General features: G+C 37.6%; 1 protein-coding gene across 1 annotated transcript; it reads left to right on the plus strand.

The window, feature by feature from the left end:
- The first annotated feature begins 15,724 nt into the window (after positions 1-15,724).
- Positions 15,725-19,581, plus strand: LOC594741 (gastrin/cholecystokinin type B receptor-like). The gene is made up of 3 exons (XM_011667142.2): positions 15,725-16,348; positions 18,397-18,523; positions 19,166-19,581. Exons 1-3 carry the CDS (start codon positions 15,725-15,727, stop codon positions 19,579-19,581), a joined length of 1,167 nt encoding a protein of 388 aa, XP_011665444.2.
- Positions 19,582-25,844: the final 6,263 nt, after the last annotated feature.

A 25,844-nucleotide genomic window follows, 5' to 3' on the forward strand; every position in this document is an offset into this window, starting at 1 on the left:
CTTGGTTTTTTCACAAATTCCAAACAAAGGACGGTGTCACAGCACTAAATCTGTTGAGACAGGAAAGGTTTTTGCGCTCTCCTGAAAATTCATGATTTTTGAGATACAAGGTTTTGTCACCCCACCGACGATTTACTGTGTGTTGAAAGATTATGAGATAATACTCTCGCGGCTCTCGGCAGGCATGCCAAACAATCCCACTGAATATTTCATGATTAGATATATGAATAATACTAATGAGTTTGCTTTGCTCTTCACTGTTTTATATATTAATAATAATATAGTAATATTGTTCTTTTATAGTGCATTGCATGTCTATTGACGTTTCATTGCACTTAACAATATACATATTTATGAAATATAACAAGATCATAAAAGGAAGATGAGTAAACAGAAGCATATGTAGAAAACAATGAGGTTCTTACAAAGAAAAAACTTACAACATTACTTGTCCTTTAGTGCTATTGATATATGCTAATTTGAAAATATGAGTTTTGAGTTTAGATATGAATGTTTCAGTACTGGATATACAACATATATATTGAGTGTTAAAAGGACATTAATTGTGTGTTGAAAGACAGGGGTCAGTGCCCTTCTGGCTCTCTGCAGGCAATGTATAGAATAAGGATAAAAATGCATACATGCACCATCCATTTAATGACTGCATCCATCTTGCGTACCCATCAATTATTCATGGTGACATAATGGTTTGGACGGTTCTGCATTAGCTGTCTTTGTGAAAGGAGAAATACACCGACTACTTAAACTAAAGAAGAAAAGATATACCGGGTATGAGTTTTTCTAAGATGTTATAAGTAGGCGGAAAAACAGCCATAAAAATGGCGGTAGTAAGGTCATTCACTGGTAATTATCAGTTGGTAATAACATACTCCTTGAGGAGTAAGAGTACATTTCCATGTAATTCTTAAGGAATCACTGACATTAAAATATTGCAGAATCATCCAAATCATTATTTCATAAGCAATGACGTGCTAGACTCCTACACGTGTCTGTAGTGGGTAAATGAGGTCCTTTTTAATGACCAGTATTCTTTGGTCGTTGCATGACATTTGATACTGCATTTGCACATTTATCACACCGGAAATCATACAAGCATCATGATGCCATACTATAGAATGATTTAGCATTGAATTTGCTCATCACTGAGGTGGCACTTTGATACTCATTTTATTTGTTGCTTGTTATGTATAATTACAATAATTAAAGCAGACATTACCTCTTTTTTTCAATCAGACTAATTTGGTTTTGCCATGGTCATTATGGCTAAAACAGACATAAAGACTGAAATTTTTTAAGGACAAATGTTTGATGTGTGTTATGAGAATGTTATATGTAACAAGCATGATTAAGTTATGCATAACAGAGTATTGAAGTAAAGTTAAGGTCTTTTGCTTTGGAAAGGTTTTGACAATATTCTCAAGGGAAAATAACAATTTTTTTAAAAAAAATATTTAAAGTACAGAGCAAATGGAAGGGGAACTCGCAAAAGTCGTCACTGAGTTGCCAATTTGTGTTTGAATAATCACAACTTCAAATATTTCTCATTTTTAATCAGAATTTGCTCAAACTTTCACTGCCTATTCCTCTGATCTTTCTGCTTTTATTAAAAGCAAGTTAATATCAGGATGGACTTCCCCTTTAATGATTTCAGTAGTATTGATGTGCTTTATATCATGAGAATGTTGTGCCTATACTCCAGAGCTGATACATTTATCTTCCTTCACAGTTCTTTCAGAATTTCTATGTATTCAAAATAACATGAATACTGTATATTTATCAAATATTTTATAAAATGTATAAATGTTCCTATTTTACACCAAAGTGCTTGTTATTGGAGAGACATTTCCAAATGAATTATACTCCTTGATCTCGATTTAACGTTAATCTTTGAAATATGTTTTAATGTTGAAGTGAATTGCAATAAATTGTGAACTAATTTGAAATACCCTCTTTTGATTAGATATGTTTTTGTGTGAGCATTAATTATCAGATTATGTTGATGGAGAAAGGTTGTTTGTTTATTTGTTTGATTATGAGTTTTGTTTTGGGGGTTTGGAGGCTAGTTTTTCCTATGGTTTATTTCCATTTGTTCACCCATGAAAAGTGCGTTAAGGTAGCGATGCATTGCTGCCAACTATTACTATTGTGTTGTTAGTAGTAGAGGTCGCTCTATACAGAGCGAATTTATTTTTCATTTCTTTTCAAATAATATAAACGATGACAGACAATAATAAACGTAATGATATAACACGAATGAGCCGCTATATCTTTGACATTGTTTTGTAGTCATTGTAATGCAAAATGATTTGGTGACAGGAAATGAAAAAAACGAATGTACTTGAAATCAATGCTTGTTAGGTGTAGGTCCGCACAATAATAATTAAACTTTATACATTTATATTTTAAAAAACATGACAGACAATACAAACAAACGAGTAACGAGACAGTAGCAGAATGACAAGATGAGGACGATACGTAAAGAAAATAAGAACGAGAAAGTGACAAACAGAAAAAGGGAAAACAGCAGATAGAGAAGAAGAAGACAGATAGAGGGGAGAGAGACAGAGAAAGAGACAGAGAGGGAGAGAGAAAGAAATGGTGGCCATGGATAGAGGAATAAATTTGAATTAGTATTATACAGATACAAATACAGGTCTACAAGTCACAGTTTCGATGTGAAAAAAATGGCCAGTTTGGCCAAATACGGGGAAAAACGGGGACTACGGTACTTATTTTGATACGTTTGCAACAAAAAGTGCTTGAGGGCATTTTTGAAACCACTTACATTGATGTTAGTACCCCACTGAATAGCACCATTTTGTGTCGTCTTCTATCTTGTAAATATCACCTTAATAAAATGCTGGCGCCAATTACATATTAAAAAAGGGCGATTTGACAGGTGCGCGCGTCCGTTTTACCGAACGACAAAGTAGCGACGCGCAAATACCAGGTATATGGGTGTCAGTTTTTAAGCATTCTACCAAAGACTGTCTTCCTCTACCCCCAATCACTCTCTTACACTCGCATAGTTGCATTCACTCCGTCGGGAAAGCGTCTGCGTCAGTAGTTGTCCTTTTCGCGTTCTGTATGATCTGATTGTTGATATCCTTTTTATTCATCTCATTAGTTCTCAGTCGGAGTAGTTGGAAGGTAGGGTGAGGACATGTTTCTTTGTTTTTTCGTTTTGACTTTTGTTGATATTTTATTTTTGTTATAGATGGTTGGTGTTTTTTCTGTCTGTTCTGTTTCGTTGGTTGTTCTTGATGATGTTGTTGTTGCTTTGATTTTTTTTATTTCCAGCGTACAATCTTTGAATACAGCCTGTATTGTACACTATAACCAAGAACATGATAACATTTGATAAGCCTACTCAAAATTTATAACCAGACATATTCTCTTCGATTTCCTTATATATCAGTTGTTTAAAGATGTTCTTTTGATATTTTCCCCCTTTTTCGAATTTCCCTTTTCGGATGTTTTCATGAGTTCTTCTTTCCCAAAATGAGATTTTCAAATCAATTTTCTTTGTCCGAATGTTATGCTTTCGTTTCAATTTTCATCCGACCTAATTCAATTTCGTTCTGAATTCAGATGCAGATGAACTTGATTCAAATATTGGGTCAAAGGATTTTCTTTTGTTATACAAGTGTGCTAATGAGTGATGTTGATCCAATTGTAAGAGTATGTTAATGCCGGTTTTGATTAGGAAATAACTGGAACTTTTGGCTATTACTGCTTGCATCGTCAGGTAGCTAGCAACCAGAATATCAACTAAGATAGTTACCCTCATTCTGGTACATTGTAAAGCACGATCTCCATGGCTATGGCAGTGATTGCTCTAAACAAATGCAGAAGTAGGAATTATCCATATTAAGGAGCGGCGATTTGCATGACTGGGGGCGTAGACGAAATGCAAGGGACGAGGTGCATATTAAGAGTGGCGAAGGGGGCGGAAGTGACTACCCCCTCACATGTTTTTGAAGTCTTTATGTTGCATTAAAGAAATACACTCCTTAGCTATATAGTATAAAAAACAAGCAATATACTTTTTCACACTTCACTTCAGCCGATAATTAATGTGCAGTCCAAGGGTTGTAAATATTTAGTAGATACATTTTAGTAAATTTGAATTAGTCATGTAATGAAGAACCTTGACTTAATGTTGTTAGAAAGATGTACACCATTTCTTCTTAGGCGACAATATGTTTATAATCAGGCATGAAGAGACTCCCTAAAAGAGCAAGCGGAATATTCATTTTTGTAGCACTGATTTATTTTTATAACTCTTAATCTTGTAAACAACGGATACAGATTTTCTACAATATTGACCTGTACAATTTGGAGGATATTATGCGAGGGAGCGTAGCGAACAAGCGATAACATTTGTGCATTTGCATTGGTCTAAAACGCTGCACTCTCGGGCCCTCCAGAGCCTAAAAGTGTTCTGCACTCTTTAGTCAGTATATATGCTATAAATTTGTTTGCACCTTTTCACATTTTCCGGGTTTTTTTTTTTTTTTTGGGGGGACCGGGGTTCGGGGGTCATTTTGTATCCCCGAAGTGGCTTATTACGCCAAACAAATCTGAACAGATGCCTATACTTTCCGCGCTAAACGGAATGAAAGTTTACTGCGTGTTTATAATGCCCTTAATACAGGACGCGTCATTTTGTCTGGCGTAGAAGTGCATCAGTGACAGTGGTCTTTGACGCACCTCATTAGAATGACATCGTATACAAAAAGTGAATGCAAATGAACAATGCAAAGCATTGCGTTGGATCAGGGGGTTGGATTAAGGCTTGTTCATTTGACGCAGTAAACCGCCGGGAAAAAAGCCGCCTTCTTTTTTTCTTTTTTTCTTTTTTTTTTTTTTTTTTTTGGGGGGGGGGGTAAATTAATGGCAACTGCGCGCAGCAAAGATGTAATTTTGTAAGAGCTGTGCCCCTTTGTCCAAAGATCTATTTGTCATGATACGGTGAGAACTTGATTGATTCGTCTGCTTTTTTTAGATAGTAAAGGAAAAAGAAATGCACTGTTCTCAAAAACGTATTAAAATGCAAATAGTGAACATCCCTTTTGCCATGAATTATTAGTTTTTGATATTCCGCAAAACAAAATAGAGATAACATCTCTTCCTGCAGTAACGAATAATTTATGTCAGAGAGCGGAGAGAATCATGGCTATGCATGTGAGACTGCTGCAAGCCAAATTGTGATTGTCGTTGCTATATTGCCCTGCATGCATACACGCATGCATATAAATGGTGCAAATTATGCAAATTGTGGTGCATGCACTCCTGGGAGAGTGGAGATGGTGCACACATGCAGGGGCGTCTCCAAGGGGGGTTGGGGGTTCGACACCCCCCCCCCCCCACCTGTCAGGATATTGTCGGTAAAATTGCGCTGCTGTCGGGAAAAGAGAGAAAGGGGGAGGGAAAAAGAGAGGGAAAGGGAAAGAAAAGAAAAAAAGAAAAGGAAAAGAAAAGAAAGAAAGGAAAGAAAGGAAAAGAAAGGAAAGAAAAGAGAAGAAAGAAAGAAAAAAAAAAGAAAAGAGGGAGGAGAGGAAAGAAAGAAAAAGAAAGAAAAGAAAGAAAAGGAAAAATGAGAAACAAAGAAACGGGGGATGAAAGCAAGGAGAGAGAGGGGAGGTAAGAGCCTGAGAGAGAAGGAGTGGGAGTAAAAGAGAGAGGGGAGTTGTTGGGTGGGGTCGTCTCGTCGAGGGAGCATGAAAGACACGCGGGTAAACATGTTGCTGTGTCGGGTCAGCTGTGTCGGTATTCTTGCTCGATATATCAATGCAGAAGTTTGAAGTCGGTGAGATGTATATTGTCGGTCGGCCGACAAGTTTTTTACCTATACAAACTGTGACTTTTTATCCGCTGTGACGACTTCGAGAGTGACTACAACTACAATACTTGTATTTTCTCGAAGTTTCACTTTTCTATAATATCAGCTAAACAAATCAGAGGTTTAACATTTTCGGGGAAACTATATTCAAACAAGGATTGAGAGTCAACAACGGTACAACGAATCATCCTCCTTTCTCTATATTTTGATGAAACGCCAAAATTTCCGCGCTTTGCGCCGGAGGGAAAAACTTCATTTAGACGAATCGAGAACGGTACAACGAATCGTCTTCTTTCTCTAATAATTTAAGGAAACGTCAAAGCTTCCGCGATTCGCCCGAAAGGGGGAACTGAATTCAGACAAATAGGGCATATTAAGAGTCGAAAACGGTACAACGAATCGTCTTCTTTCTCTAATAATTTAAGGAAACGTCAAAGCTTCCGCGATTCGCCCGAGAGGGGGAACTGAATTCAGATAAATAGGGCATAAGAGTCGAAAACGGTAGCACGAATCGTCTGCTTTCTCTAATAATTTATTTAAGGAAACGTCAAAGCTTCCGCGATTCGCCCGAGAGGGGGAAACTGAATTCAGATAAATAGGGCATAGTAAGAGTCGAAAACGGTACAACGAATCGTCTTCTTTCTTGATGAAACGCCAAAAATTCCGCGCTTTGCGCGGGAAGGGGAAAACTTCATTTAGATGAGTCGAGAACGGTACAACGAATCGTCTTCTTTCTTGATGAAACGCCAAAAATTCCGCGCTTTGCGCGGGAAGGGGAAAACTTCATTTAGATGAGTCGAGAACGGTACAACGAATCGCCTTCTTTCTCTAATAATTTAGGGAAACGTCAAAGCTTTCGCGCGAGAGTGGGAGACTGAATTCAGATAAATAGGGCTTAATAAGAGTTGAAAACGGTACAACGAATCGTCTTTATTCTCTATGTTTTGATGCAACACCAAAAAATTCCGCGCCTCGCGCGGGAGGGGAATGCTTTATTTAGACGAGTCGAGAACGGTACAATGGATCGTCCTCTTTCTATAATACATAAATCAAACGTCTAAGCTTTTCGCGCGTCGCGCGGGAAGGGGGAAACTGAATTCAGACAAGGATTAAGAGTCGAAAACGTCTGCATTCTCTAATAATTGAAGGAAACGTCAAAGCTTCCGCGCTTCGCGCTAAAGGGAGAAACTAAATTCAGACAATTAGGGCTTATTAATTAGAGTCGAAAACGGTACAACGAATCGTCTTCTTTCTCTAATAATGTAATGAAACCTCAAAACTTCCGCATTTGCGCGGGAAGGGGAAAACTTCATTCAGACAAGGATTAAGAGTCGAGCACGGTTCAACGAATCGTCTACTTTCTCTAATAATTTAATGAAACGTCAAAGCTTCCGCGCTTTGCGTGGGAGGGGGAGAACTGAATTCAGATAAGGATTAAGAGTCAAGAACAGTACAGCAAATCGTCTTCTTTTTATTATAATTAAATTAAACGTCAAAGCTAAGTGATTCGCTTGCTCACTACCGCCCGCCCTAAGATAAGATCCTAGCTCCGCGCCTGCATTAAAGCTATGATGCTGACTAAGTTGAAAAATAATTCGTACATTATTTTATGTCGTCGAGGAAAATGACCATTTGCGCATACGCAAGTACTAGTCCATCATAGGAAAAACAATTTAGCCTTCGGCCCCGGGTATATAGGGTTAAATTTGTAGATATTGGGACATTTAATTTTTTCGGTAATTGGTGGCTAGTTTTGTCGGAAATCGTTGGCCTCTACACCACCCCCCCCCCCCCTGAAAAAGGTCTAGCGACGCCCCTGCACACAGGTCTGAGATACACCGACTACTAGTATAGTATTAATGACTGCTTTGAGAGAAATAGTTGTTTTTATACGCCCAAGGGAAGGTTAGAATTGTGCTATTTCCCGATAGCCCAATTGTAACCTTCCCGAGAGCGTATAAAAACAACCATTTCTCGAATATTAAAGCAGTCGTTAATACTTTTATATGCCGAAAACAAAAGAGTCAACTTATGACACCACCTTGGCCTTTTCTCTAGTTTATCTGCACGGTTGTTTTTTATGAGTGTATCTTTGAGAGTAGACTAGATCTAGATTCTAGTCTAAGCAAGATATTTTTTACAATTTTGGGGGTGGGCCGGCCCTATGGGGAATATGGAGAAGAACCTGCGCTTTCATATGACACCTCACTTATTAAGTATCACCTTCAGAATCACGAGCAATATCAGTTTGCAATGCCAATGTATATTGCAATGCAATGCCAGTGCGCAATGCCAATGCATAGGAATGTGTGCAATCTGAATTCCGTGCAATCTCTACGCGGGAAGGATTTTAGCACTACTAGTACTAGACCTACTTACTAGAATCTAGGCCTAGACTTTTGAGAAAAAAAATTATGGACAATTTAACGTACCCTTTTTGGTGCTCTGTCTAGCATGTCCCTGCTGTCAGCAAGTCTTGCATTTGATCATCATCAACAAGTTGAAATCTTGGGAGAGTTTTTTCAGCCATTTTTGCCTTCGGTTTTAAATTACCGACCAATTCTTCGCACACGTACGGTATCCTCGATCGCTCAAACCAGTTTTTAACATGTGAACCTATGGGTATTTCAGCAAGACTCAACTATTTTCCCGGTAACCATGGTAACTGGGATTTTAGAACTATTATTTTAGAACTATTACATGGGTTTGGAATTTTACCGGGAATTTTACAGGAATAGTTAAAGTTTATGAATGCAATTTCGACCAATCAGATGGCTGGATTTCTTAAATGAGGTATATAATATATGCTATATGCGCTTGCAAACTGACAAGCACTGCCGCTAGTAGTAGTAGTACTAAAATAGTCATTATCAGTGCCTAGGATTATAGTCATTGTTAGAATACACTAATGATGACGACGATGATGATGATTTATACTATACAAGTATAATCATCATCATCATCATCATAGCATTATTATTAAAAGTATTGTAAGTATTATTATCATTATTATTAGTATGAGTAGTAGTAGTAGTAGTAGTAGTAGAAGTAGTAGCAGTAGTGGTAGTAGTAGTAGTAGTAGTAGTAGTAGTAGAAGTAGTAGAAGTGTTGGTTTCATATTATTATCATTATTATCATCATTACCAACATCATCAACATTACCATTACGTAAGTCACTTCCATTCCATTACCACCATTGCTCAAACAAAGCTGGCAACACGACACATATTTCCAAAAGTGAATTATTTCGTTAACATTATAATATCTTGCCTGCAGGGCTTATCAAGCAAAGCGTTTGCACTTAAACCATGGAAATGACAGCGGCTTTTCAACAAAATAATGTAAATTAATGGAGCACCAGTCCCTTGAAATTTATCTTTATTGCTTTTCTGTCCATCAGATTCCAAGATTATTGGTTTATCAGGATGGTGTCCAATTAAAATCATGAACTCATTTTTGTTTTGCTGCGAGGGTAACTTTTGGAGATTAATGTGTTTTAAATGCGCATAAATAATTTTTATGTTTTTGTTTCTCAGCAAGCTCAACCGTGATAATGATGTTTTGTGGTGTTTTTGTTTTTGTCAAAACCAGATCTTTCGCGAGGTGTTTCGCAATTGTTACGTTTCTTTTCTCAGTGGTCTGATGCTAAAAAGTCTTTGCAAAGCCAAAGGGAATAATCCGTCTTGGAATATTCATAATATATTATGTAAAGCGATTAGAGAGGGTATTCCGTATTAAACGCTATATAAATCCAGATTGTTATAATCATTATTATCATTCTGAAGCAAATTAAAAAAGTGATTTGAGAAAATTATCAGATCAAAAGACCCCAACTCATATGCACTACATCATAATTTACATCCCCCATCCTTTATCGCCCTTTGCCTCGGGACAGTAATAAGAAAGAAATATTGTCCTTATGGATAACATGCTGTAATAGATCCTCCTAATACAAAAAGACCACGACTAAACACAATTATCATCTGAGTGATTAGTGTGTGTCAGAATATGAAAATGGAAGAGCTGTCCGCTACTTAATTTGCATTATCGATCCGGCCAATTTGAAATCCCCCCCCCCAAAAAAAAATGAATAGAATTCTATTACAGCTTTCAAAAGTGTCTAAATATCTTATACTTTGTAGTTCGTTCAACTTTACCCAATGTGCTTCTCCGATCTTTTTATTTTCTTCAAAAAAAATTGTCATTAGGGTTGGAAACTTCCTTTAGATGCACGTCATTATACCAAATATTATGTTATCAAACTTTAATATTCATGTAATACCTTGATTTGGCGTTACATATCTAACGAAAGAGATCGTTAAATGTCATTGTCTTGAAGTTACTGCATCTTGCTTGAATTATTTCCGAGGGTTGGATCATATCAAAAAAGGAATATCTCATGTTCATAAACGTGACAAAATGCCTTTTCTTATCTCATGAGAAAATATTACTACATGAATAAAATATAACGTCAGTATAATCTTAACATAACAAGCTTTCGTTAATCCCGTGTACATAGAGACATTGATGCATGGGCGGATGTGGGTGTGTACACAGCCCCTTCCCCTATAAAATGCCCACGAATAAAGTCCATTAACTTAGTTTGAAATGAACTTGCGGCATTTAGCGAGGATCTTCAAAACAATCGACCAATTCAAATGTTATACCAAAATTGTATGAGCACAAAAGCATGTTCTTATGATACCGGACACTGTCTTATTTGACAACGAAATTCAATCGAACACTGAGAAATAAATAACATATTTTTTTACACATCAATTAAAACAAAAAAACATCGACAAGATTATGATTAAACAAACTTTACTAGTTTTGGAATAACAATTTTTTTTTGAAAATTTCGTTTTCAACGTATATTTTCCGGTACGTATTTGAGATCTTCTGTTTTCCAAAGACTGCGCAATAACTCGTCTACGGTGTTTGCTTAGTTAAAGCCCCACTGTCCTACTTGTAGCTACTTGCGCCCTCTTTATAACAAACAATGCCTAATCGGTGACCATGATCCTCTTTTTCTTATGTTAACTGAGAGCTGAGTTGATGAGATAACCACCGGTCAAGTGACATTGCAGGGCAGTCTAATCCCTCCTGTAAACTAGTACAGATAAGCTTTAAGACATTTTGCAGATCTGCAATTCGACTAAAAAAACATAATTCTGAAAATGGGGAGGGGGCATGTTGAGGGCTCGATAGGGCCAATGTCCCCTTGCCGCCCCCTTGGTGCTGCCACTTCAATTTTGTTCATTTAGGGAAGCTTTCGTAATTGAGTGTGTAAGGCTAAACAATTATCATAACCATCAAGACCTAAAATTACGTGGCAGAGAGATAACAAAAATGAAAGAATGGATATTTCAATATAGTAACATAGCATGTCAGAAAATACACAATGAAATGTGTGATCTTTCCATGTTGTCACGCTGTCAAAACTCGCAAAACTTTTTCTAATATGGAACCATTTCTCTTTAAGTTTTGTTTGATATTATGCAAGTTTCCATTTCATATTAACATTATTTTAAGAGCTGATAAAACGTTGTCAAATGAAGGTAGGCCTAATCGATTTTGTGATTTAGCAGAGAATATTTCTCGTCTTATGAAATTTGATACCCGCGTATCCAAAGAATTTGTATAGAATACTGAAATGAAGCGTGAATCTAAAATAATACCACAGTCTTCGTTTTGAATATTGGTAATATGACTTTCAGATTTTAAAAAACCCTGCCCCCCCCCCCTCCCGTTACCTCGGCGCCACCACAATAGAAAGCCTATATTTTTTTGCGCTGTTTTCTCATTCCACTTGAAATCAAATCCACGCCATTTGTATTAAAGAATACTGACATGAACACAATGCATGTAACCAGAGGCGTACGCAGGATTTTTTCAAGGGGGGGGGGGGGGGTTAAAATCGGGCCCAAAATATATTGCTCCCAAAAATTTGAAAATCGCGCCGGCCGAAAAGTCGCTCAGTGGGGGGGGGGGTATTAAAAAAAAACCAAAGGGGGGGGGGGTTAGGTTTTTTTTAGGGGGGTTTACACACATAAAAATACCAAAAGGGGGGTTTAACCCCCAACCCCCCAACCCCCCCCCCCCCCCTGCGTACGCCCCTGCATGTAGCGCATCTTCTGAGTAATATGAAAGTCTTTGTTAATACACTCAAACTTTCATAACAGTCTGATCGATATCAGATATGCCGCTCTGTAGCGAAACCTCATCGATGAAGAAAGTATATATATCCTATTCAGTCTCCCAATGTGTTATCAAAATAAGTACACATGACTCCGAATAACGACTTTTCTTCATCACCATCATCATCTTTTTCATCTTTTTTATTTTCTTCTTCTTCATCTTCACCTTCTTTTTTTTTTCCTCCTCCTTCTTTTTCCTTGCTCTCCTTCTTCTTCTTCCTCCTCTTCTTTTCTTCTTCTTCTTCCCGGTTTTAAATGGAATGAACGTATTTCACCATCGTTCAAACACCTCCTTAAAAGGCCTAAATAAGTCTACTTTGGAAGTGGTTTCTTGAAATTGCTTAAATGAGGAGAATTTACTATATTCCCTTTCCTTGTATTTTGCTCTTTGTTTGTCTGTTTTGATTCGTTTTGCTTTGTTTTGTTTGTTTCTATATTTTATACATAGAGGTTCATAATTGTTTCCTTTTTGGGGTTGCATTATAGGGGTAATGTTGAATGTAACTCTATATATATAGAAAGGTGGATATTCAGCAAGTTCCTGTTTATCTAAAAAAAAGAGGAGGGGATATTAACTCGTGAGTAATTAGGTAGGCCTAATTATGTTAAAAAATATTTTTAAAAAGGTGGGGGGGATTACGTGCATCTTTCTAAGAAGCAAACCTTCGAACGAGGTCGTTTCTTGTAAATTAAAAGCTTCCCATGTGTGTGCACTGTGCAGCAATAATATTGAATTAATTGAAAATTTTGAGGACATATGCCATTCTGTAAAAATAATTACTTTTCATAAACACCATTCATTTTATTTTAAATTGTTTGCATTTCATGAGGTACAAGTGATTACCATAGCAACGGAGAATGCAATCATTATCTAGACCACCGGAGCGTTTTCTAGAATGAAAAATGAAGCTCGCTATGGCACATTAATGTTTACAAGTCCTAGTTTATTTCGGGGAAATAGGCTTATGTTATTTTGTATGTTAATGATGTGTTTTGTAATATTTCGAATGAATCATTAAGTAAATCACCGGTGGCAGATACCCATTGCTATAGTTGTCATTATTATACTTCTATCTCATCTGACACACTTTCTTTAGTCTTTACTAATCTACTGATTAATTAATTTATTCATTTATTTATCAACTTAATGAGGTCACTCATAATTTAGTTTCAATCATATTATTTCTGTTCCATATCAGAAATATCTGAACATTTTCTCGTCCATATTCGTGTTGTCTTTTATGTGTAAGATGTAATAAGATTGCGGTCTAAATTTAGCAGATGTTCAATTTCAAATGTTCGTGCGACTGGTTACCTTTTTATTTATGTTGGTAATTTTTGCGAAATCAGATCATTTGAATTGCTTCGAACAATATTATTAACAATTGTGTATGCCTGTAATCAGTGACGTAAGGTGGTTCTACAAAACAACTAGATTGAAAGCATAGACCGACCGGTAACCACCCCCCCCCCCTTCCCCCTCCTCCCATGGTTGAGGGAAATTTATCTTCCTCTCCTATTCCGTTTCCCTCTCCCATTCTTCCTCAGGCCCTGGGAGATCTCTCTCTCTCTCTCTCTTTCCCCCTCTCATTCTGTTTTTTTCCTTTCTATGTATCTCTCTCTCTCTCTCTCTCTCTCTTTCTCTCTCAGACTTTCGCTGTATCTCTCTCTCTCTCTCTCTCTCTCTCCTTCTCGCGCTCTCTCTCTATCTCTCTCTCAAACTTTCGCTCTCTCTCTCTCGCACTCCCTCCCTATCTTTCCTTCCCCTCTCACCCTTCTCATCTAATCTTCTTTCTCCCCTCTCTCCCTCTTTTAACACCTCTCTCTCTCTCTCTCTTTCTCTTTCTGATTCACTGTATCATCATTCTTCAAAGTACATTGACTTTCCATCATTGGCCTTCTCTGTTTTAGAATCCTCCCCTGGATCCTGTTTATTGCAATGGAAGGCCAAATCCTGACTAATATATATATCTGTGCATTATTTGCCCCCAAAGAAAACCTGCATGCCCAGATAACATCACAATAACATCACTGATTACATCAATCCCACGAGAAAGTCAAGAACACCTACTGATCCATCTGTACACGCTCTATCCCTTCGTTCAGACTACAAGATTTCATGTTATAGCTATATACTAGTCTCGTACAGCTATACGATATATTTTTTAAAAAATGTTTCCTAGTCTGAACGCCGTATAAAGAAGCGTCGTGTAAAGAAACGTCGTATTAACGGAACGTCGTATAGGAAACGTCTGCTGTTTGAGCATCGTTTCGAACAAAAACTCGATAAAGAAACAAGTTCCCGCTATATAGTCTGAACCTATTATGTGGAGGTGTCGTGGTCTAGTAGATCGCACGGTTCGCGGCTCGAGTCCCGCCGCGGTACCGATTTCCTTTGGCAATACATTAATCTACAGTTGCCACGCTCCACCCAAGTGAGGTAAATGGGTACCTGGCAATAAGTAATTCCTTGAAATGCCATAATGGCATAATGGCAGCCATGCATGCTAAAGCCAGGGTGATCATGATGAGTGTCAAAGCTGACAGACATGAGCGCTCTATACAAGAACCCACTTGGTACGAAAATCGTATAACTGGGCGGGGCTTATTGTGCGCGCATACTGGTGATTGGCCAGCTGTCATCTCAATTGACCTCTCCAAAATCAGTTCTTTATACGACGTTTCTCCATTCCTTTTACGATGTCTTGTAATGTACTATGATTATTTATACGACGTTTCTCCATTCCTTTTACGATGTCTTGTAATTCTTTATACGACGTTTCTCCATTCCTTTTACGATGTCTTGTAATGTACTATGATTCTTTATACGACGTTTCTCCATTCCTTTTACGATGTCTTGTAATGTACTATGATTCTTTATACGACGTTTCTCTGTACAGTATGAACATGTTGCTAATCTTTCGTTCTCTTTCTTATATTTTATTAAAGTTCTGCAGGTCAACCAGTAAATGTTAGCCACTTTCGATCCATATCGCATCTCCAAGGTATTGTCTTCAGAAGAAAGATAGTCATCATACTCTACCGTTTCCGTGAACGGAGTCTCATTAGAGAACCACTGTCAAGGCTAGACGTCACAAAAACTGATTCGTGCACCGTTTTTGTTGTTGTCTTGCCTGTTCAATTTCGTGCAGACATAATTATAACTGGAAGGAGCTTTGTCGTACATAGCGGGTTGGGTAATTGCTCTCAAACGAATCACATTTTATTTTCAACAAGTAGGAGAAAGTGGACTCAACATCTAAAAATATAGCTCATTTAAGTGGTGCGACGGTATTGCAGACTGAATCAAATTGGTTCGACAATGCACTTCGGTGTCTCGCATTCGAGAATTTGAACGAACATTTTGACATTATGCGTGTGCAATTAGGCTATCACTGGTGATTTCCTGTTTTCTCATATTCCATTAAAATCGAGGAGCAGCATTCGACAGTTTGGTGCAGTAACATAGTTTTCGGTGGTTTATTTTTTAGATAGAAAAGAATGCATTAATGATATTTCACGCCCAATGAAAACTGACATGGGAATACTTGCGGAGAAGTAGAAACCAAACACTATAAATAAAACATTTCCTACGATACAATTTCATTAAAATTATCGTCAGACTCTGCTTTAATCGAATGTGGACGCGCATGTTAGAAAAATGGCCGCGTCGCACTTCATGGAGTCACATCTTCAAAATGAGACTATCGACATGACTACAACGCTGTCTCCTGATGGAGAAAGCACTGCCGCGAATGTGGATGGCCTAGGGTGGTCGGTGAGTCGCATTGAGAACAGCTCGCTGGCACGAACCATCTACGGCCTTATCGCCCTGATAGGAATGAGCGGCAACGCGCTTGTCTGCTTCGTCCTCTTGCGCGTCCCGTCGTTGCGCACGCGCACAAGCCAATTCATCATCCATCTTGCAGTGACCGATTTCATTACGTCATTTTGGGTGATACCGTTCCACCTGTTCCCGTTCACGCCGCCTATCCCTCGGGGGTTCGCTGGCGAGCTCATGTGCCGGTTCTACGTCTCCAAGTACTTAATGTGGGTCTCCATTTTCGCCTCCGTCTACAGTCTCGTTTCCATCACTCTCGAGCGCTACTTCGCCATTGTGCACCCCATCAAGTACAAGACGACGTTCTCTCTCAAGTACTCCATCGTCATCATGATCGGATGCTGGCTGGTGGGGGCGATCTCGAACTCGTTCTTCTTCTACGTCTACGACTACGAGGATGGGACATGCCTGTTCCTGCCTTACCCAACATTGTATCTTCAAAAGGTTTGTTAGATATTACCATTATTGTCAATGCTCTCTCTCTCTCTCTCTCTCTCTCTCTCTTTCTCTCTCTCTCACACACACACACACACACACACACATAATATGTGTGTATACATATATATATATATATATATATATATATATATATATACACACACACACACGCTAACATACACACACCCGCCCACTCAACAGGCACACAAACTGTCACCTTCTCACATTATATTACACTTTCTAATTTTTTCACTCCATTATTCTTTATTTATATATCTCTCACACGCACACTATCACCTCTCTCCTGTCCCCCCCCCCCCCCTCCTCAACTCTTCTTTTCTCTCAAATGACATTGTTTGCAATTCGATTTCTATTAATTATGGAATGGTTCCAAGTCCGCTTCAATATTCGGTCACGAAACACTGAAACACTGGACCGACTACTTAATTGAATTTATGTAATAATTACATTCCACTATTTTTGTTTTACTCTTCATCCACTAATGGCATTCTCAATGCTCTTTCTACATTCGGAAGAAATATATCAATCGTACTGTAACAGGTATGCAGCTAATTATACCAGAGGTGTACAGGGTAACAATTCTCGGTAAGAAACATTATTCGCCAAGTGCATTATTTAATTATAACTCCATATGACCACATTATGGTTATGAAACCATGGACGGTTCAAGGGAATAACGGTGTAGGGAGGTTGCCTTTAAAAAAAAATGTGTTTTGCGGTTTAAATTTACCCCTTCTCTCTCTCTCTCTCTCTCTTTCTCTCTTTCCTGTTTTCCCCTCTCTCTCGGCCATTTTCTCTTTCTATTACTCTTATTCTTTCAACACCCCCCCCCCCTCTTTATTTGGGACCCATGAAATTTCTCCTATTCCTTATATTCGTCCGTGATATGAATAATGGAAGTAATTTAATTATATTTCTGAACTAATTTCGAGCGACCGAATACCTCGATATTTGTTTCGCAGAATTCAATTTTGTCTGCATTCCACTGAAGAATTTTTTTTTTATTCTGAAAATCAATTTCTATCTAAGGCTCTGAGGTATTATTATTAACTTGAAATAATCGTATCAGAAATGCTTGCAAAACAATTTTATTGCTTGTTATTACTCCCTGTCAAGTACACTCAGTATCTTCACACGAGTTTGAAATAATTAGACTTATTTCCAATGCGATCTAGTTACTCTTTCTCCTATTAACTCTCATTTATTAGTCATTATATAGATAACGAAATCAATCTATTCTTTGATTAGTAATAATATACAACTATATACATATTAAGCTGAGTCACTGAGAATAATTGTACTTGTCTTCATCGATTATCAATTGCACTAATGTTTAAACAAAAGTGTGGGGTTTGTGTATTTATGATTTCTTCCCGTTTTTTTTTGGGGGGGGGGGGGGGTGGGAAGAAAAGAAAGAATCTTAAAAAAATTATTCTCCGCCTCATGAATATAATTTCGGGAATCACATAAAAATGGATTAATTCGAAATATAAAATTTCAAACTTATTCTTTCAATTTTGAGAGGCGACGCAATACCCAAATATTTTAAATAAATCGTCTGAGAATACGAAGTTATTGACGAGATTGTTTATTAATCATTTAAACTCCAATCAGAAATCGGTTATTCCGATAATTTTACTTATTAATCAATGCAATATATGCGATTCAAAATACGCCATGTTACATCAAATTAAGATTGAGAAAGAAAGATATTTTAGAGATCTATTCAATAACTATAACATGTAATTAATAATGTATTTGTTTGTATCCATCTTCTTCTCTCTCTCTCTCTCTCTCTCTCTCTTTGTCCCTATCTCTCTCTCTCTCTCCTCCCCTAATATAACTATTTTTCTCTCTCCTTCCAATCTCTCCTTTACATTCCATCTCTCTCTCTACCTACCTCTCTCCCATCTTTCTCTCTCTCCTCCCCTCTCTCAAACCCACACCCTTCGATCCCTCTCCCCCTCTCTGTCTCTCTTTACCTCTACCCATCTCTCTCTCTCTCTCTTTCTTTTCTCTTTTCTCTATCGCAGGTGATAGGGGTGTATATCTTCTCGTTGATCTACTTCATTCCCATCACATTGAACCTCGTATGCCACGCCCGGATGGTGCAAACCCTGAAAAAGCAAGCAAAGCTCCTCGAGGGAAATAGGTTTCAAGGTATTTGAAATAAAGATTCCCAAAAACACGATCGCAGAGACTTCCAAGAAATTCACTCAAGGACAATTTCAATTTCAATGTCGGGCGTTCCCCAAGGCACAGTGTTTGGACCTTTTCTCTTTCTAATCTATGTAAACGACCTATAATCATGTAAACCCCATAGTGGTCATGACTTGTGTGAATTGCTTTTTGCATGTATTATCATGTTGGTGTTCTCAGATTTCAAAAGAGAAACGACGAGGCTTTGTTGAAACTGCCTTCAGTTGATTTGTTAAAAGTCTCTGCAATCGTGTTCAAATGATTTTGATTCTGTTTTTCTTCACACACTAAAGTAATGAAATATTGACAAATTGGTTTATAAGTTAGAAGATGATTGTAAAAGTAGAAGATTTCGTCAAAAGATAAAAATTCTGGGTGATAATTTCAACTACTCACTGCCTTTTTTATCCATATGCATTGCCGACAACTCTCTCTAACACAAAAATCAATCACCACCACTACTATCATCGTCATCATTTTTATCATAGTAATCATTATCATCATCATTATCGTCACCATCATCATTATCACCATCACCATTACGTCTACCATCTTCATCATCATCATCATCATCATCATTATTTCTTATATTATATAATATAGGTAACGAAGGCAATCGCAAAAAGCAGAAGGAAGCTTGGCAGCTCAAGATCGTTCAGGACGTCCAGCGGATGCTTCTCGTCGTCGTCATCACTTTCATGATCTGCTGGGCTCCAAATCAGTTCATCTTCTTGGCCTTCAACCTCGGTGCCAACGTCGACTTCACCTCCTGGTACTACCACTTCTCCGTGATCCTCGCCGTCTGCAACTCGTGCGTCAATCCATTCATCTACGTGTTTAGGAACCGGGAGTTCAGGCACGGCGTCGCGAAGGCAATTGGTTGTGACAGAGCGGTGCGACGATTTGCCAACCGGGTCCGACCGGTGGATCCAGGAGTGGAGTCCGGTACAGCTGCAGGAGGCACGGACAATCCTACAACGGGGACTATGGGGAGCACTCGAGTAGCATTTGACAATTGAACAGAAACATCAAATTGAATTTCCTTTAATTACAAGACATTAATATTAATTTATAAAGTAACAACTTGAAGGTCCATAACCGTATGGATAAGAAATTATTATCACAAAGGACAGGGCTATGCAATTATGCCTAAGAGACATTGTCTTTTTATTCAAAATTCCCTGTAGAAGCTTTTCAAACAACAATGTATATTGTTAAAATGTACTGTATAATTTAGACTAAACATTTTAACTGAGTAATAGTAGTACGGGTTCAAACCCGTCTCCCGGCATTGTGAAACGGCCATCAGTTTTGCCAGAATATGCTAGAATAAATTTCCTTGATAATAAACATGTGCTCAGCTGAATCTAGGTAAAAACAACCTTTATCATTTAAAGGACAAGTCCACTCCAAAAATAATTTACTTTCAAAAGAAGCGGAAAAATCAAACAAACCAATCTATAAAAAAGTTTGAGTAAAATCGGATAACTAATAAGAAAAACCTTGAAAATTACTGTGACGTCATTGCCCCATTATCAAGCCAGTTCACGGTTGCAGTCTGAGCATTAGGAGATAAAGGTCATTGCAGAACAAATTGTGAAATACATGGAGACGAAATACTGGATACGTGCTCATGAAAGTTATGTTATCATTATTCATTCATGCACAAGCAGTGCACTCCATCATACACAGGTGGAAGTATTCTTTGGGGGAAACAAAGACTATTAATGTAGCACCTCCATCACTGTAGGAGTGATTACTTCAAAATGTACAAAGTGGGACCTCTTTATGTTTTGAAGATCTGTGGATATTCGGGGTCATTGCAGCCATGTGCTAACCGTGAACTGGTCTATTTTTAATAATATATATTGATAATATAAATGTCCAATTTCCCCCAAGAAATTTTATTTCCTTCCTCACACCAGCATCAAAATTATATTGAAAGTTATGTATATGATTGTTTTTTTCAGCTAAATCTTGGAAAATATACAATATTTAGAAGAAAAAGTATCAATATTCTTCAAAGTTCATACAGGATTTTGTGAAATGCCATGCACTCAATATGATACAATTCATATGACAGCTAAGGCTAGGGGAAACCAAGTTTTTGAGGATAGAAAGGGAAATTAATGGGATAAAATATACAAAGCAATTGATAAATAGTGAGGCAATGACGTCACAAACTGATAACCAAATTGGCAATTTTGTGTAGTGATTTCCATTGTTCCATAGTTTTACATACTTTTTCAAAAAGTCATAACTTTCTTATCAGTTATCCGACTTTGCTCAAACCTTCTTTGCTTGGTTTGTCTGATTTTTCTGCTTCTATTGAAAATAAGTTATTTTGGGAGTGGACTTACCCTTTAACTGAGTAATAGTAATACTGGTTCAAACCCATCTCCCGGCAATGTAAAACGGCAATCAGCAGGACATTTAGCTACTTTTGCCAGAATTTGCTTGAATAAAATGTTCTTCATATTAAACATGTGCTCAGCTGAATCCAGGTTAAAACAACTTTTATCATTTTAAACTTCACGAACGTGAAGACAACCCTCCAGAAATCAAATCTGATCTTGGCAACACAAAATGACAGTCAAACCACCGCCAACAAAAGTAATTTTATTTTTTAAAGATGTGTTTTCTTGTCTTCGTTAATGGCCTTCATGATAAAGATTCATTGCATAAAATGAACTTTGAAAAGGAAATGGTCAAGCAACAACAAATATGAAATAAGAGTGTGCGTGACTATACGTATATCATAATCAATAAAAAGCCACAATCCTGACACGTTATATTTGTATTGATTCTTTTCTCTCGATTGCTTAGAAACTTTACGTGTCTCATTTTCTCTTTGTCGTTATATTCTTTCATTATTTGTTGCAAATCAAAAGACCTGGTGAAATATTTTTGTATTCCGCCGCTTGTTCCCGTGTACCACTTATGTGAATGATGCACAATATCTCTCTCTCTCTCTCTCTCTCTCTCTCTCTCTTTTTCTCTCCCTCTCTCTCTCTCTCTCTCTCTCTTTCTATCTATTTCTCTCTCTCACCCACACACACATACACCCCTCTCTCTCTCTCTCTCTCTCTCATTGATCATGCTGATGCGGGGTTTCAAGAAAGCGCGGTGGAGTGAAGATGATGATAATGGATGAACAGTGTCTTCTTTGATCTCCAGGCTCGAGCTCCGTCGTCGATTTATCGATTGGATCTTTTCTTGAAGGACTTCTCGTATCATCTGATAATGATTCTAGAAAAATTTGAAGGATGTAGAAACGTAGGTCGTGGTTCACTCCATCATCAAATCTATCACCCTAGGGTTATAGACGAAGGGGACGCGCAGGATCGAGGATGGGGCTGAGGGGTTCAGATTATCAACAATCGGGCAACCGCCACCTCATAATCGGGCAGCTACCACCCTCTTCTTCGGGTAGGGTGGGGATCTTGTTTTATTACATTGTGATGACAACAAAATCATTGTCACTCTTATAAGTTGTCAAAATTGTCGCTCGCTAAGTCGAGAAACTGACAAATTCATATTCGGGGCAGGAGACATCAGAGGTAGAATTGGCGCTGGCAGGGGGTGGGGTGCACTCTTGGCCAGAGCTTCTTTCTTAAACAGAAGAAAACGTGCCGTTAAAACCGTTGAAATATGTGATTGTATCCCCTTCTCATTTGAGGCTCCTAATTTAAGTAATTAAAATTCAGTAAATTAACACCCCAAGACATGATTTACTATTGTTTTGTTCTAGTCATAAATTTGTCGGAATTGTAACCCCTTCCCTTTTACAAAACCCTTAATTCGCCCCTGAAAAGTGTAGGTCGCATTATTAAACTCTACCTTGCATGCCATGTCTATTTTTTTTTCTTCTTTTATAATAAGAGACTGTTTTTATTTCATTTTCTCTAAAGAAAACAAAGGTTATTTCAAGTCATGATTTAATGACGTCTCCGTCATGCAATGATGCAAGGAATTTTTCTTTTAATTTTACATTGTGCTGAGTCTAACATAGTGTCAGGTGACGTGCGTTATGAGCAAACTATGAGAAAATTACTGTAACAACTGGAGCAGGAGCAAGTCAATTATATGAATAATTAAATACTTTCTCAAGCAATTATCACGATTTTTAAGGCAGCAAACATTAACGATTGATAATGTAAACGGAAGTGGCTGTAACTATAATGCATGAAGATTGTTACTTTGTATATTTTAAGGGGAGTAGCAAGTCAACGGCAGAAAAGGAAAGTTACGAGAAATTTAGAACTCTTTTTATTCCAGTGTTTCTTTCTTCCCACTGGCTGATACCATACAGTATAAAACGAAAATAATGCTCCCGAGTTCAGAGAAATGTTTTGTTTACTGTGTGAGAAGGGGAGAAAAGGGAAGAGAGGGCGAGAGAGGAGGGGGGAGGAGGGGAGAGATTGCATTGGGAGGAAAGAGAAGGGGGTGAGGGAAGGGGAAACAAGAAGGGGAGAGGGACCTCAGAGAGACTGACATACATACACATAGAGAGGGGCCGACAGACAGACATTGCAGACGGAGACAGAAAAGGACGGGGAGAAAATGGGGATACAGGGAGAGAGAAAACAAAGTAGAGGCCATTACAAATATCTCATCATGATGATACTGAGTATCTATTACCAAATTAAAAGTATAATACCCTAGAGCGCTTTAACAAAATATATATATATATATATATATATATATATATATCGTTCAATCCATTTGCTAAATGAATAACATGCAGTCATTCGAAAACTTAACACTCGGGGTTTTCCAAAAGTTACAAACTGATTACAACATAATCATGATAATGAACAAATTATTATACATGTATATTACTGACATACAGTGCGTATCAACAAAAGTTTACGAAACTTTGGTTGCTTCTAATTAAAAAATTATAATCTGTGTGACCTTGAATCCTTATTAAATTGTAATGAAGAAATAAAAATACCCTGTCTAATTATACCATTTTTATAATTGTGCTGCCAAGGATGACTGAACAGCAGGCTTCTCAAAATAGTATTGTCAAAATCTTCTTGTACCAAGTTTGGGCTGAAGCAATGAATGTAGGTGAACAGCCATGATTATGTCTGTGTTATCTCGTTCCAAAACAATTGCTCCTTTATTTACATTGATTATTTGGCAGTAGAAAACTCAAACTCAAACTTAAAGGGTCGGTTCCCCGTATTCCAGAGGGCGCTCAAAATACGTACGCGCTGGCGGACGGCGCTATAGCTGCCTATTGACACCAACAGAATACGGCTCTTACGTAGATGGCATGTTCCGATAATTACACTGGCGGGAACGTGCCCCTTTAAAGAAATGCTTGTTACAAGCAAAATTTATGATGTTCTCTTCGTTACGATGATTACAATAATCATTCTGCCTTCATTAGACAGAAAATAAATTACTCTTCATCATGAAAGCAATTTCAAAGTCATTTTAGTTATGAGTTTTAAATTAGGATCTACCAAAGTTTGGTAATCTTGTTATTGATACGCCCTGTATATATTTATTGCAGAAGGAGATTGTCTGTGCATAAGCAAGGAGAATAGGAGGTATTGCCCGCTGTAAGATACGTTTAGAAGTACATAGATAAAGATGAAATGACGATAGAAAGTAAATAAGTGAAATTCAAAAGGGATTTAATATTCCTTTTTCCTGGAGCTCAACATAAGTATACGTTGGTTTCCCCTTAGGTGGCAAAACAATAGAATATGAATATAAAGGTAATACACGATATAAGGAATACACGAAATATGAGATGGCGAGTGGTGTTTCCTGATGTAAAAGTCGGCATAATTGGAAGAAGAATCAGCATAATTATGAATCAAAACGAGAAACGAGTAGGAAAATAATTTGATTAGTCGAGTTCACATCTTATTCACCACTCACAATTTCACAGTGACGAGTGCGTTTAATTCAGAAATGGCGAAATCGATTACAAGCGAGTTTCAATCGAGAGCGCCGTGTAATGCACTAATCAAGAACTCATAAAATCAGTCCATGCGTTGTACGTCCTGTTTTAATTCGATTACATTCCTTGACAACGCACAATACAATACAAGAGCAGGGGCGGCGGAGCGTCTTGCAAAGTGGGGGTGTACCAACAAAAAAGGGCACTTGCTGGAGGGAAGGGGGCACCTAACAAAGGATAATCTCAAAGCGAGAATCATAGGTAAATACCCCTACATTATTGATGAGGTGATGACCCGGGATGAGGGTGATGATCTTGGACGAGGCTTTTGAAATTGCCTTTCATTGATTTGTATAAAGTTTTTGCGATCGTGTTATCAATTTTTTTTAAAGAGCTATATACGATAAAAACGTACTGATGATATTTCGCCATGATTTATAGGCAAATTAAACTGCCAAGTTGTTGACTGTTGTCTACATCATTAAGAAAGCACCGTTTTGTTTGGGTTTTTTTTTCTGAGACCAAAAACATAGTTTTTTTAAATGTGATAATAAACTTCAAATACAAATATGGTAAATACTTCATTTTAGCTACAAAATAATCCGTTCTTCAAAGTCGACGGTATTAGTCTTACTTGAAGGTAGTTATTGACCTGATAATCAATGAACTATTGACCTGCATATGCCTTTGGGCATACTGTGGATACATTAAGTATACTCGAAATTATATCATAGGATATCACAGCCAGGGATATGTCAAAATCTTACGTACAAGCGTGCAGCAGAGTGACAAAAAGAAGAACCTTTTTTCCATCTGAATAATAATAATAATATCGACGTATAGGTCACTAACAGTCACTCGTACCACAACTCCATGCTCGTACACACAATAGACATTCAAAAGAAAAGCTTTTAGAAGCCCTCACACCGTTCGCGTCAACATCATTTTCGAAGTGCAGATGTAAATGTAGGTCCATCCGCTTTCTGCCCAACCTTCAAATACAAAGAGATGCATGTTTAAATGGTCAGTCGATCAAACACGGTAATTTCTTATCAATGAAATAAAAATGCAATCAAGATTGACCCAGTTCATTGTATAGCATTATGAGAGTTTTTTTATATTCTTCTTCTTCTTCTTCTTTTCATAGCAAGCCAAGATTTTTTTCAAGAATTATCTTTGAGCGAAAACCTTGAATTTTAGTTCCTATACTATCAAACCGTTGTTCCCTCAGATAGGGGAGCGGATATAATTCATCTTGTGAATTATTAGACTCAGTTCAGTCGCCATCAAAGTCGCACCTAAAATGAACCTATCAGAACTGATCTATATTAATTCATGCTTGTTATGCTTCTTGTGCTT

Source organism: Strongylocentrotus purpuratus, unplaced genomic scaffold (assembly GCF_000002235.5).
Source record: "Strongylocentrotus purpuratus isolate Spur 01 unplaced genomic scaffold, Spur_5.0 spur5_contig_867, whole genome shotgun sequence".
NCBI lineage: Eukaryota > Metazoa > Echinodermata > Echinoidea > Camarodonta > Strongylocentrotidae > Strongylocentrotus > Strongylocentrotus purpuratus.